The sequence below is a fragment of the Rhinoderma darwinii genome, chromosome 10 (genome assembly GCF_050947455.1).
Source record: "Rhinoderma darwinii isolate aRhiDar2 chromosome 10, aRhiDar2.hap1, whole genome shotgun sequence".
Taxonomy (NCBI): Eukaryota; Metazoa; Chordata; class Amphibia; order Anura; family Rhinodermatidae; genus Rhinoderma; species Rhinoderma darwinii.
Genome location: NC_134696.1, coordinates 39,418,194 through 39,432,053, shown reverse-complemented (window position 1 = coordinate 39,432,053; position 13,860 = coordinate 39,418,194). Strand labels below are relative to the sequence as shown.

The 13,860-nt window shown below is 43.6% G+C and overlaps 1 protein-coding gene across 2 annotated transcripts in view; it reads right to left on the bottom strand.

The window, feature by feature from the left end:
- Positions 1 to 425: 425 nt before the first annotated feature.
- Positions 426 to 13,860, bottom strand: part of LOC142661970 (nicotinamide N-methyltransferase-like) — a 30,761-nt gene continuing 17,326 nt past the window's right edge. For both annotated transcript variants that reach the window (XM_075839747.1, XM_075839746.1), the window contains exons 3-4: positions 10,091 to 10,298; positions 426 to 1,947 (exon numbers count right to left, since the gene is read on the bottom strand). In XM_075839747.1, the coding sequence (XP_075695862.1) occupies positions 1,518 to 1,947; positions 10,091 to 10,298 (638 nt within the window). In that variant the 3' untranslated portion in view covers positions 426 to 1,517. The remainder of the gene's footprint in view (positions 1,948 to 10,090; positions 10,299 to 13,860) is intronic.

The following is a 13,860-nucleotide window of genomic DNA, read 5'->3' as shown; positions in this document are numbered from 1 at the left end:
ATGGTGTATTCCCGTTAACTGAATACCTACACTTTCAAACCATTCTACTTCTAATAAACTTGCTTCCACTTTCTGTTTATTATAATCCACAATTCGAACTTTACATGGAGCTCTAGGTGAGTAAACAGTTAAAAAGGGGGAGGGGAGTAACCTGATAAGTAGAGAAAGAGGCTTTTTTCTCTAAGATATATTTTACAACATTTCTTATATTCGCTTATACTATTGAATTGTGCAAAGTTTGTTCAAAGTGCAGTGTCTATTTAAGTGCTGCGGCTCTTTCATGGTCCTTTCCTGTACAACAGAGTTTATGTCAACCCACTATGTACGGAACTGCAACACTGCAATGTTGATTTGGCCAGGAGCTTCTGCCCATTGGTTCTTGGCATCCTTGGGGTCAGGTTAAGTAAGTCAACTCAATGCTCATATAACAACTTGCATTGTCTTTAATAAAGTATGTACAATAATACGGAACGTTTTACTTCAGAATAACAACGAATAGCCACAGATATAGGAAAATTTTAAACTTTATAAAAATGATTATATTTTTATTAACTTGTAAATATAATGAAACAAACAAATTGAAGGTTACAATGGCCATGAAAAATAGTTTACATACAATTTATAATAGGAAGATTTTAATGTGTTTGTAAATATATCGTTTAAATTATTTTACTAGTTTAATATGATTAGTCTAGCATTAACCATAGACCTATAACCTTCGGAGGAGTTATAGAAAGAGGCTTTAAACTCATTTTTCTTATAATAGGTGTTTTGTATTCCATGTAAATGTTTATTCTTTTTTTATGGGTGAAACTAAAGGCCAGATGTATTAAGACTGGCATTTCATATAGCAGTGTTAGTCAGAAGCCAGTGGGAGTAAGGCGAGTAGTTTCTCAAGATACACGTGTTGCGCTGTCTATGGGCCTGGAAGAGAAATCCACGGCAGATGTGAGCTGCTGTAGATTTCGCTATAATTTATGCAGTGGCTACGTTCCTTTTGCCAAGACATGCCCCTTTTTGTAAAGTGCCAAATGTGTCGTAAGAAAACTGTGCAAATGCTGAAATTATGACTTTTTACCACCACCTTCAGGGAGTGCAATGTAAAGAATGTGATGTTTTTAAGTTTGACATAATTCTCGTCTACGTCATCTTCTCTATATGATTTAATTACTTGATATAGGTGTGAAATGTACTCTCCCCCCCAGAAAAAAACATTTAATAATATGCTATCACCAGGAGACCAAAACCTACCCAATAACTTCCCATCCGAGTTAAAAAAAAATGTGGCTGCTCACAAATACCTTAACTTTCACATATGGACTCAATTATTGATAATGTTGATAAGTAGAATTTTTTTTCCTAAGTGATATTATTCAATATCTTATTTTTTGGGGTTTTTGAGTTTTCAGACGCAACATAAATGATGTATTTATCAGTATTTTGTATTATATGTTTACAAGTGAAGCATGCAGATATATACTATTATTTCTAAGAAATCATAGCTGAAGAATTTGGCCTTACTGTGGTTTACGGGCATGAATAAAATAGTGAAACTCATAATCAGCAACATCCATCTTTGATTTATCAGCACGCGGAGCATACACAGCTCTCTCAATTTGATAACCGGCTTCTTTAAAAGCCAGTTCCAGCTCATCCTTTCTTGTGGTCATTGATCTAAAACACTTTTCACCAACGTAGTAAAAAGTAGCATTTAGTGCACTTATAATCAAAAGGTGACCTCCAGGTTTAATCAAGTCCTGGAAGTTTTTAAGAACATTACAGAATGACTTGATGTCTTTACACGGGGCTTCAAGACAGAGACAAGACAGGAGACAATCAACTGGTGGCAGAACGATAGGATCATAAGGGTTCCTTTTCAAAGCATCACATTTCAGGACTTCTGTCACCTTACTGCGAAGTTTCTCAGCCTTTTCCTCAGGACTTTCCCTTTATACATACAGGAATAAAAATAATTTGCTTAATTATAATGTTATTTGCATAGCTGATACCAGATTGACAGGGGTTGTCTCAGGAAGACAACCCCTGTCAATATGCCTTATTAGGGCATAAGGACATTATAAAAGTGGGGGGGGGGTCCACTCCTCCGGGTCCCGCTCAATGAGCCTGACCGAAAGCGGCTCCTTCTCTGGTGGACATGAGCCATACATGTATTACATGGCAAACTATTCATTTGAAGCAGAAAAAATGTCTGGTTAGCTGTGGCTTACCCCAACAAAATCAGCTGTCTGAAAGGGGCTGTCTGTAATGATGCTGTGATGATTGTGTAATCGTCCACAGCGGTAGAACCTAATTCTTTTGCCGTGAGGGAACCCTTGAAAAATTTTCACCCCTACAACTACACCATGCCCACTATTAATCCCTTCCCGACCACCCTATGGAGATTAACGGGCTGGTCCTTGTGCCTGCAGCCCGTTTTCTATGTGTGCTCCTAACGGCATCTCCCAGTACAGGCTGTTACTAGCAGCCTTAGTACAGGAGGAAAACATCGGTTTGGATCACCGCCGATTAACCCCTTAAATGCAGCTGTCAATAGTGACCGCCGCCTTTAAATTATTACAACAACATTGTTACAACAACAACCGCAGCGCAATTGCGGAGTGCCGATGGTTGCTATGGCAACCGGACGCCTAACAAAGGCCTCCCGTCTGCCACTTATGGAAGGTGATTAGCTGACTGTCAGTGTCAAACTGACAGGTCTAATACCCTGCAATACACAAGTATTGCAGGGTATTATAACAACGATCCAACAGTTGGATCTTCAAGTCCTTAGTGGGACTAAAAGAAAAAAAGCAAAAGAAAAATGTACAAAAACAAAAAAGTTAAAGTTCAAAGTAATACAATTAAAAATCACCCTTTTTCCCTTATAAAGTGCTTTATTATTAGAAAAAAATAAAAAATAAATAAACTATGCATAATTGGTATCGCCGCATCTGTAATGCCCTGAATTCTAAAAATATAATGTTATTTATCCTGCATGGTGGCCGCCATAATAAAACGATACCAGAATCGCTATTATTAGTCACTTCAGCTCCCAAAAAATTTAATAAATAGGGATCAAAAAGTCGCATGTAACCAAAAATGGTACCAATAAAAATTAGTTTGTTCCGCAAAAAAGAAACCCTCACACAGCTTTCTTGATGGAAAAATAAGAAAGTTATGGCTCTTAGAATATGGCGTCACAAGAAGGAAATAATTTTTTTAAAACCGTGATTTTATCGCGCAAACGCCGTAAGACCTAAAACACCTATATGCATATTGTATCGCCTTAATCGCATCGACCTGCAGAATAAATTAAATATGCCATTTATAATGCACAGTGAACGCCGTAAAAAAATAATAATAAAAAACAACAGACGTTTTCACGGCCTAATTCCACTAAATTCAGCTAAAAACCTGTGGGATCAAAATGCTCACTATACCCCTAGACAAATTCTTTTAGGGCTGTAGTTTCCCAAATGGGGTCACTCCTGGGCGGTTTCCACGGTTTTGGTCTCTCAGGGGCTTTGCAAATGCGACATGACAACTGAAAGCGATTCCAGCAAATTTGAGCTCCAAAAGCCAATTAGCGCTCCTTCCCTTCTGCCGTGTATCCAAATAGCAGTTTATGACCACATATGGAGTATTGCCGTAATCAGGAGAAATTGCTATACAAATTTTGTGGTGCTTTTTCTTCTTTATGCCTTGTAAAAATGTATAATTTCTAAATTTTATTTGAAAAAAATTAGATTTTAATTTCTATGGACTAATTCTACTAAATTCAGCAAAAAACCTGTGGGGTTAAAATGCTCCTTATACCACTCTATACATTTCTGGAGGGGTGTAGTTTGCCAAATGGTGTCCTTTTGGGGGTGTTTCCACTGTTTTGGCCCCACAAGACCTTCAAACCTGACATGGTGCCTAAAATATATTCTAATAAAAAGGAGGCCCCAAAATCCACTAGGTGCTCCTTTGCTTCTGAGGCCTGTGTTTCACTACATTACCACACTAGAGCCACATGTGGGATATTTCTAGAAACTTCAGAATCTGATCAATAAATAGTTTAATTTCTCTGGTAAAACCTTCTGTTACAGAAAAAAATGATTACAATGGATTTTCTGGCAAAAAAATACTTTCATTTAATTCCTGTGAAACACCTAAAGGGTTAAGAAACTTTCTAACTGCTGTTTTGAAAACTTTGAGGGGTACCGTTTTTAAAATGAGGTGAATTATGGGGGTTTCTAATATATAAGGCCCTTAAAGCCACTTCACAACTGAACTGGAACCTACAAAAATAGGTTTTGGAAATTTTCTTGAAAATGTGAGACATTGCTGCTAAAGTTCTAAGCCTTGTAACATCCTAAAAATATAAAAGGATGTTCAAAAAACTATGCCAACAAAGTATACCTATGGGAAATGATAATTAGTAACTATTTTGTGTGGCATTGCTATGTGTTTTTTTCTCTAAAGTTTGGTGTTTTTCACAAATAAATACTGAATTTATTGATACATTTTTCCACTAACATAAAGTACAATATGCCACGAGAAAATCTCAGAATCACTTGGATAGGTAAAAGCATTCACCAGTTGTTACCACACAAAGTGACACGGCAGATTTGAAAAAAATCGACTGCGTCCACAAGACCAAAAGGGGTTAAACTGATTAACAGCAATGGTTGTTGCCCTCTTCTCACATCAGTTAAAGTCGAATTCCATTTGAGATGCAACAAATTATATGTAACCCACTACTCCATGTATGATATTAATCTGCTATATATTTAGCAAAATTTTTCAACACACAGAACAACATATTCAGATACATTAGGCAGCAAGAAAAGCTGGAAAAGCCAATTATGTAAATCTACACTTAATCGTTTGCTTCTCCCATACCTAAAAAGGTTTCCGCGCACAGACAGCCCCTTTTTAAAAAAAAAGGCAGATCAGCTTATCTTACCCCCCCCCCCCCCGTGATCAGCTGCTATCGCCGGGGCAAGTTGCCACTAATTTCAACGCAGCATTACATGGTAGCCGTTGCAATAACTTACCATCCATGTGATGCATTGACAGGCCAGGTCCACAGAGTCGGAGCTGCTCTTAGAGACCGGCTGTTGTGGCTCAGAGGGGGTTTCGAGCGTGGGGACCCTCGTCTATATCTGTATGCCCTAATATAGCACATGGACAGCCTATTTTTGAGACAACCTCTTAAACTAAGGCCTAATTCACACGAGCGTGTTCGGTCCATGATATAGCCGGGCTCCTATCATCATAGCCAGGGCCGCCATCAGGAATTTCAGGGTCCCCTACAGCTAAATTTTTTGGGCCCCCCTACCGTGGCACCGCCTGTTAACGGTACTCCGTCCAGCACTATATCATGGTACCCAGGGCGGCCATCAGGGGGGGTATTAGGGGTACTGATGTGAGAGGCCCGGCCAAACCTAATTGAAAGGGGGGCCCGGCAAACTGCCGCGACTTGCCTTTGGTAGAAAAAAAACAGGCCCCTGCAATGGGGCCCGTTTTTTTCACCAAAAGAATGTTGTGAGCTGCGGGCCCCCCTTTCAATTAGGTTTGGCCGGGCCTCTCACATCAGCACCCATAATACCCCCCCTGATGGCGGCCCTGGGTAGCATGGGGGTCGTCATGGGGCCGTCAAACACCGCCGCCCGTGCGACCGATCGCGCGCACCCGCAAACTCCTGCGCATGGGCACCCGCGACCGCCTGGAACCGCGCACCGAATTTTGAGGCAGATATTGACCTGCCCACACTATCTTGCCGCGTTTTTTGCCCACGGCGATTGATGACAGCAGACAAAAAACGCAGGGAAAAATGCATTTTCTGCCTCCCATTGATTTCGATGGGAGGTCAGAGGCAGAACCGCGGCAAGAAAGGACGTGCTGCTTTTTCTTTTTTCCGCGACTGGCTCCCATTGATTTCAGATTAAATCAATGGGAGGCGGTTTTGGAAGTTTTTTGGTGCTGATTCTGACGCAGTGTCCGAGTCAATATCAAGGCCCAAAAACTCTGTGAACTGGGCCTTATTGTTAGGGCTTATTCAGACGAACGTGTAATACGTCCGTGCAACGCGCGTGATTTTCACACGGACCTATGTTACTCTATGGGGCCATGCAGACTGTCAGTGATTTTCACGCAGCGTGTGTCCGTGTGTCCGCTGCGTAAAACTCACGACATGTCCTATATTTGTGCATTGTTCGCGCATCACGCACCCATTGAAGTCAATGGGTGGGTGAAAATCACGCCCAGCACTTCCGCAGCAGTATAAACTATGAATGAAAACAGAAAAGCACCACGTGCTACAAACAGAGTGTCATAATGATGGCGCGAAAATCACGCAGCCGCGCATCATACGCAGCTGACACACGGAGCTATTATGGAACTTTTGCATGCGCAAAACGCCATGTTTTTGCGCGCGCAAATAGCACGCGCTCGTGTGAATCCGGCCTTAGGGTAGGAACACACTAGGCATGAACACTGCAGATTTTATGCAACACATTTTATTGTGGAAAATCCGCAGCGTATCACAGTCGCAGCAGAGTGGATGAGATATGAACAAATCTCATCCACACTCTGCAAAAAAAATTGACCTGCAGTGTAGCTTTTGGCTTTTTAAGCCGCAGCGTGTCAATGTATTCTGTGGAATCGCTGCTCCTCTGTTGTGGAAATGCTGCGGTTCTGCCGCAAAAATCACACATGAGAAAAAATAAAAAGGCACTTTTTTAAATTTATAAAAAAGTTTAGACTTGCCCCGGCCGTAGTCCTGGTGACGCGATCCTCTAGTCTTAGCGCAGCTCAGCCTTCTGACGTTTCATCCCATGTGACTGCTGCAGCGGTCACATGGTCTACAGCGTCATCCCAGGAGGCGGGGCTACGTTCAGAAGAGAGAGATGCGTCACCAGGACTACGGCCGGGGGAAGTCTAAACTTTTTTTTCCCTGCAGGATTCCCGCAGCGGACACGCCTCACGAAACCTGCACCACTACTTGGTGCGGTTTTGCTTGCAGAATTCCCTGCGGCTCCCGCGATAAGCTGTGGAGTTTTTCTCAGCATATCCGCCTAGTGTGTCCCTTATGATGTCGCTCCTGGAGCTGCTGCCGGTCTCTAAATAGGCAGTTGGTTCAGTAGAATTTGGAATTATTTTTTTTTGTGAACCAGCTTAAAAAAATACAAAACTTTTGTGTTAGGGCCTGTTCACATCACTGTTCGCTTCCGCTCCGGGGTTCCATCTGAGGTTTCCGTCGGGTGAACCCCGCAACGGAAAGTGAAAGTGACAGCACAGCTTCCGTCACAATTAGCGCAGTCGACTGCACTATTGATTCCGTCCGAAAACCAGCCGGAATGGTGACGAACGGAAACCATTAGTGATGTTTCCGTCACCATTGAGATCAATGGTGACTGAAACGGAAGCTGTGCTATCACTTTCACTTTCCGTTGCGGGGTTCACCCGACAGAAACCTCAGAAGGAACCCCGGAGCGGAAGCGAACGGTGATGTGAACAGGCCCTAACACAAAAGTTTTGTATTTTTTTAAGCTGGTTCACAAAAAAAAATAATTCCAAATTCTACTGGACCAACTGCCTATTTAGAGACCGGCAGCAGCTCCAGGAGCTGCGCTAAGAATAGAAGATCGCGTCACCAGGACTACGGCCGGGGTAAGTATAAACTTTTTTATCAATTTAAAAAAGTGCCTTTTTTTTTTCTCTTTTGTGATTTTTGCGGCAGAACCGCAACATTTCCGCACCAGACGAGTGGCGATTCTGCAGCATAAATTGACATGCTGCGGCCTAAAAAGCCACACTGCAGGTCAATTTTTTTTGCAGCGTGTGGATGAGATTTGTTCAAATCTCATCCACTCGGCTGTGACTGTGATACGCTGCGGATTTTCCACAATAAAATGTGTTGCATAAAATCCGCAGTGTTCATGCCTAGTGTGTTCCTACCCTAAGGCCGGATTTACACGAGCGTGTGATTTTTGCGTGCGCAAAAAACGTGGCGTTTTGCGCATGCAAAAGGTCCATAACAGCTCCGTGTGGCAGCAGCGTATGATGCGTGGCTGCGTGATTTTCGCGCAGCCGCCATCATTATGACACTCTGTTTGGATGTTTGTAGCACGTGGTGCTTTTCTGTTTTCATTCATAGTTTATACGGCTGCGGGAGTGCTTCCATGTGCTGGGCGTGACTTTCACGCACCCATTGACTTCAATGGGTGCGTGATACGCGAACAATGCACAAATATTGGACATGTCGTGAGTTTTACGCAGCGGACACACGGACACACGCTGCGTGAAAATCACTGACAGTCTGCACGGCCCCATAGACTAACATAGGTCCGTGCGAGGCGCGTGAAAATCACACACGTTGCACGGACGTATTACACGTTCGTCTGAATAAGCCCTAACAATAAGGCCCAGTTCACAGAGTTTTTGGGCCTTGATATTGACTCGGACACTGCGTCAGAATCAGCACCAAAAAACTTCCAAAACCGCCTCCCATTGATTTAATCTGAAATCAATGGGAGCCAGTCGCGGAAAAAAGAAAAAGCAGCACGTCCTTTCTTGCCGCGGTTCCGCCTCTGACCTCCCATCGAAATCAATGGGAGGCAGAAAATGCATTTTTCGCTGCGTTTTTTGTCTGCTGTCCTCAATCGCCGAGGGCAAAAAACGCAGCAAAAAACGCGGCAAGATAGTGTGGGCAGGTCAAAATCTGCCTCAAAATTCTTTAAGGAATTTTGAGGCAGATTTTTTTGGCCTGCAAAAATACTCTGTGTGAACAGGGCCATACATAAACAGCACTTTCAGACACTTTACTCACTGTGTCAGAAGAGCTGCTCCCTCTCCAGTCCTCGTCAGGCGATGTCTTCGGTCCAGATGTCGTCCTTCACCTCCAGGCTCCAGAAAATTGCGGGGATCGAAGAACTCCTGCCGTCGCGCAAGAACTGGACTCCTCCCCCTCTCCTTACGCAGCTACGCTCTGGAGGAGGAGAAGAAGGAGGAGGCGGAGGCGGAGTCGGACGAGGAGGCGCTGGACGAGGAGGCCGAGGAGGAGGACGAGGAGTCGGAGGCGGGCCAGCAGGTAATTAGACTGTGCGCCGCTGTTCTTCCCAGTTGATTGGTCGCTGTACTTTTGGTGCGTGCGCACCGCATCCCTCTCGGCGGCGGGCACGAGCGGGTTGCTTTCCAGCCTTCCCCAGGTCGTTCGCGCGTGAGCGCGCGTTTGCGGTAACGAGCGCGCCGGCGCGCGCTTGCGGTCGTTCGCGCGCGCGGTCGCGCGCGGTGTTTCGCGGCAGTGTTAGATGAGAGGGGGGCCCGCAGCTCACAGCGGTGTTTGATGAGAGGGGGGCCCGCAGCTCACGACATTGCTTTGGTGAAAAGAACAGGCCCCATTGCAGGGGCCTGTTTTTTTCTAACAAAGGCAAGTCGCGGCAGTTGCCGGGCCCCCCTTTCAATTAAGTTTGGCCGGGCCCCCTACAGTAGTACCCCTAATACCCCCCTGATGGCGGCCCTGATCATAGCTATCTATAAAGCTAGGAGTCCCTGCCACTCTGCGGGACAACTGTCCTGTACTGTAATCATGTTTTCAGTACGGGACAGTAGTTCCACGGAGAGGCAGTGACACCTAGCGTCATAGATAAGTATGATGCTAGGAGACCAGCTCCCTGCAGTGTGTTCGGTCCAGGAAATGCGGCTGACACACGGACCATATATCATGGACCGAACACGCTCGTGTGAATTAGGCCTAATCAAAAATGGCAACTTTTTTGTCTCAGAATTCTGACTTAACTGTTTTTTGTTTTTTTTTTCACTTGCCGCTTATAGCTGCATTATAATCTTGATTGCAAAGGAAATCTGAGGTAGTTTGAAACCCATTCCTTCTCATCGGTGGATCCAGCTACTGTCCTATCTCATCTTCATGATTTCTACTCTATTTTTAGCTCCGTGTGATCAGATTGGCTGCTGTGTATTAGCACCAGCCTTGCACAAAACACATTGCATTTAAAGGTGGAATAACCTGCAGGTGAAATTTACTTACATACATTATTTTCAGTAAACTTAGTTGGTGTACACTTGAAAAATGAATCAATACCTGTTTCCTTCCAGCTCACACACAAATTTGATTATGTGAGTCCAGTCAAAAGCACTGGGGTCATTCTTCAGCCATTTTTGTAATTCAGCACGGTTTTGCTCAAGAAAATCTGAGGTGATGATTTTATCGAACGCTTCACAAGCAGAGAGGAGTTGATAGATGGTGGGTCCAGTGCCAAAATCAAGCAGTGTATCTCCTCTTACTCCACCTTAAAAAATAATAGCAAAATATATAAAATATCAGGTCAGAAATGAATATTATTGGGAATACCAAATTACTGCCACAAACCAAACCTACATAGATGTAAGGGGGATTCGTATATAAAAAAAAAACTAACACCTATTAAGCATTGATAAAAATCTGATACGACATCTTTACCCGCTGATGGCTCCTATTTCTATTGTCATTGTGCCGTTTGTTTTGATAATGTGTCTTCTGATTTGGGATCTTTAATTTACATGAGCACATCCATACAGCTGTGTCTTTGGATGTGCAGCACAGGTGAGACTGTTATATGCAGCCAGTCCATATACAGATGCAGCAGAACCAAGCTTGGCATTTTGCATAACCTATTGTAATATTACAATGTGTTAGGCCTCATGCACACAACTGTGCATTACGGTCCGCAATTGCAGATTGTATCGGACACATTCTATCCTATGGGCCAATGCACATGACCGTAGTCCGTGCATCGGCCAGGAGCCGGGACTGCAAAAAAATAGGACAAGTCATTTTACGGGTTGCATTTGCGGTTCGGGCTTCTTAAAGTCAATGCGCATCTTGTATGTGCGGACAGCCTGCTGATGACACTCCTCGGGCTTTCCGTGACGTAATCATGGACCATGCACACGTCGACGGTCGTCTGCATGAGGCCTTATACTGTATGTTGTCTTCCATTGAGTTGCCAATGGAAAATGGGGGGTTTCCCTTTGTTCTCTAATGTAGAGATAATGATTCCCCAGAAGAATCCTGTGGGTCTTCCGTATATAGAGAGACCAAATACGTGTGCCTTAAAGATCCTGATGAAATGTATCTGCCTACCGTAGCTCATATTTTTTACTTGTGTACTACACTCCGATACTTTTTCTATGTACTTCACTGAATAGTGTAATCTGTGTAGTGCATTCCTCTACATACTGATTAAAAATTTGAGTCGTCCAATGGCTACATGTCAATAGATAATTTTTAACAGTGATGAGGAATGCAGGAAAGACACAGATCATGCCTGCCCAGCATTTCTCCTTGCCACATTTGATACTAGCAAATGTGGTCTGTGTTTATTTTTCTTCTCTTATCTGCTTCTGTCTCTTAGCTGAAATGTGTTTTGACAATACCAGAAGGCGATACCCTGGAGACTGCAGCACCCATACTGAAACGGTAATTGAGGCCATTATGTCTTTACAAAACCCAGCAAGATGAGCAGCCTAGGTATTGTTCTCGAGCTCTATAGCATTTGTGGTATTCGTGACGGGGAGCTGATCATTTCACCTCCCATTCACCTTAGTAGGATTTCTGTCATTGTAGAGCATCATTCATCTCAAGCTACCATTCAGCTTAGAACCTTCATCTACACTGTACTGGATATGCTTAAAGCGAACCTTTCACTGCCCATACATGTGCAAATGAGTGCACCACGTAATAGGCAGGGCTGCACAAACCCTGTCCCAAGTTACATTTCTTTCCTATCCTCCTTTATTTAGATATCGGGGCCGTTATATTTGGCGCCCAATATCTAAAAAAAACCCTGAACTGTCAATGTCGTGTATTTGGCAAGGGGCGTGTTACTATCGCTGTGACACTCTCCAATCAGCTACGGACAATTTCACAGAAAGAACTGGAGAGAGAAGAGCGCACGCTCTTACTCCTCAGCTTTCGGCAGACAAGGACGACAAGACTGTGTGATCTCTCGCAAGAGCTGCAGCGTGAGTAAGTGCACGCGCATGCACGCATGTGCACACAGCTCCGACGTCACATTCTTCTTCTCCTCCGTGGTGGCGGCGGCGCTGTGCATGCGCGCGTGCACACGCTGTCCTGTCTCTAGCTCCCGCTGTGACACTGTTCGTAGCTGATTGGAGAGTGGCAAAGCGATATTAAAACACCCCCTTGCCAATTACACGCCCCATTGACTGTTCAGGGGGTTATTTAAATATCGGGCGCCATATAGAACGGCACAATATCTAAATAACGGAGGATAGCGGAAAAAATTAAAGTGCCCCAGGATTTGTGCAGCTCTGCCTATTAGGACTCGTCCACACACTGCAGAATTGCCGCATTCTTTCCGGCCGGAATTTCGGATGGAAAAAACGCAGCAGAATGGATGAGATTTAACAAATCTCATCCACATGCTGCAAAAAATTTCTGAGCCAAAATTGACCTGCGGTCAGTATTTTTCGGACCACAGCATGTCAATTCTTACTGTGGAAAGTGTGCAGAATTGCTGCGTTTTTCAGAGGAGATAACACCATCTCTTAACGTTGGGAAAAACGAAGCACTTTACGCACTATTTTCTGATGTAAAAACCGCAGGAAATGTTGCTTTTTGCCGCAGCAAAAAGTCTTTGACTTTCAACGGAATTGCTGCAGAAATATTCTGCAACAATTCCATTGAGTGTGGACAAGCCCTTACATGGTACACTCAGCTGCACATGTATGGGCTGCTGAAAGGTTCTCTTTAAGGCCACCTTCAGACGTGGTGAATTCCTGTAGATCTGTGGTGCCCCGCAAATTCGTGGAAATAAACAGTACAAAAAGCTGTGCGCAAATGCATAATCAGAGCATGATTCGGATTTTAAATTGTACTTTAAGTAGTAAGTCCCATATGGATTTTTTATGTAATCAATAGATGTAGCAGTGCTGATCGTGTAACTGATCGTGTGGTCAGTATGCTTAGATTTGGTAGCCACATTTTTGCCTGTTTCTCCTGGATTCCCATCAGGCTAGATTCACACGTCATTGGCGTTTTGCCGCATTTTTTTTAGTATGGAATATATTACATTAAAGTCTATAACAAAATATAAAATTAACTACAAACTGCTTTTTGGTTTGTGGCGTTTTTGAGGCAATTTTTTGGTCAGCAGCATTTTCTGCTCTGCATATTTGGTTTTTTCAGGAATTTTTCTCTATAGAATTATCTATAGGACTTCAAAAATGCCTAAAAAAAAAGCATGTACATAATGACACTAAATGAGAAACGCCACTAAAAAAACGCCTTAAAAAATGCATGTTACATAATGCTAGCTTTTTTTAAGCGCTTTTTTGATGCAGTTTAAATTGGCAGAAAAATTCTGTGTGTGAAAGAGGCCTTTTATTATAAGTAGTAGGGGAGCAAATGGAAATCCCCTGCAGTGTAGCTTGTAGGGGATTTCTATGTCCCAATAACACTCCATAGTTCTTTTAGATGTATGTTGGTATATTTAATTGTTTGTTATACATTAGGAATGTTATAAAAATTAGTTTTTGCCTGACCTGATCGCTGCTGTGGGAGAGGAGCCACTTGTGTTTATGGAGGGGTGCTGCATACCTCCCAACTGCCCCGGATTCAGCGGGACAGTCCCGGATTCTGGGGCGGTTTCCCGCTGTCCTGGACGGCCGGTGGTATGTCCTGGTTTCAACTGTATCTGTGTCCTCAGGACGCAGATACAGTTGATGTAAAGGATCTGCCAGACACAACTTCTGTGTCGACGCCCATAGGTAATCAGTCTGCACCTGCTTCTATGTCTGTGAGACTGACTCCATCTTCCACCACCCAGGATGGCAGACTTAGGAGTGGGA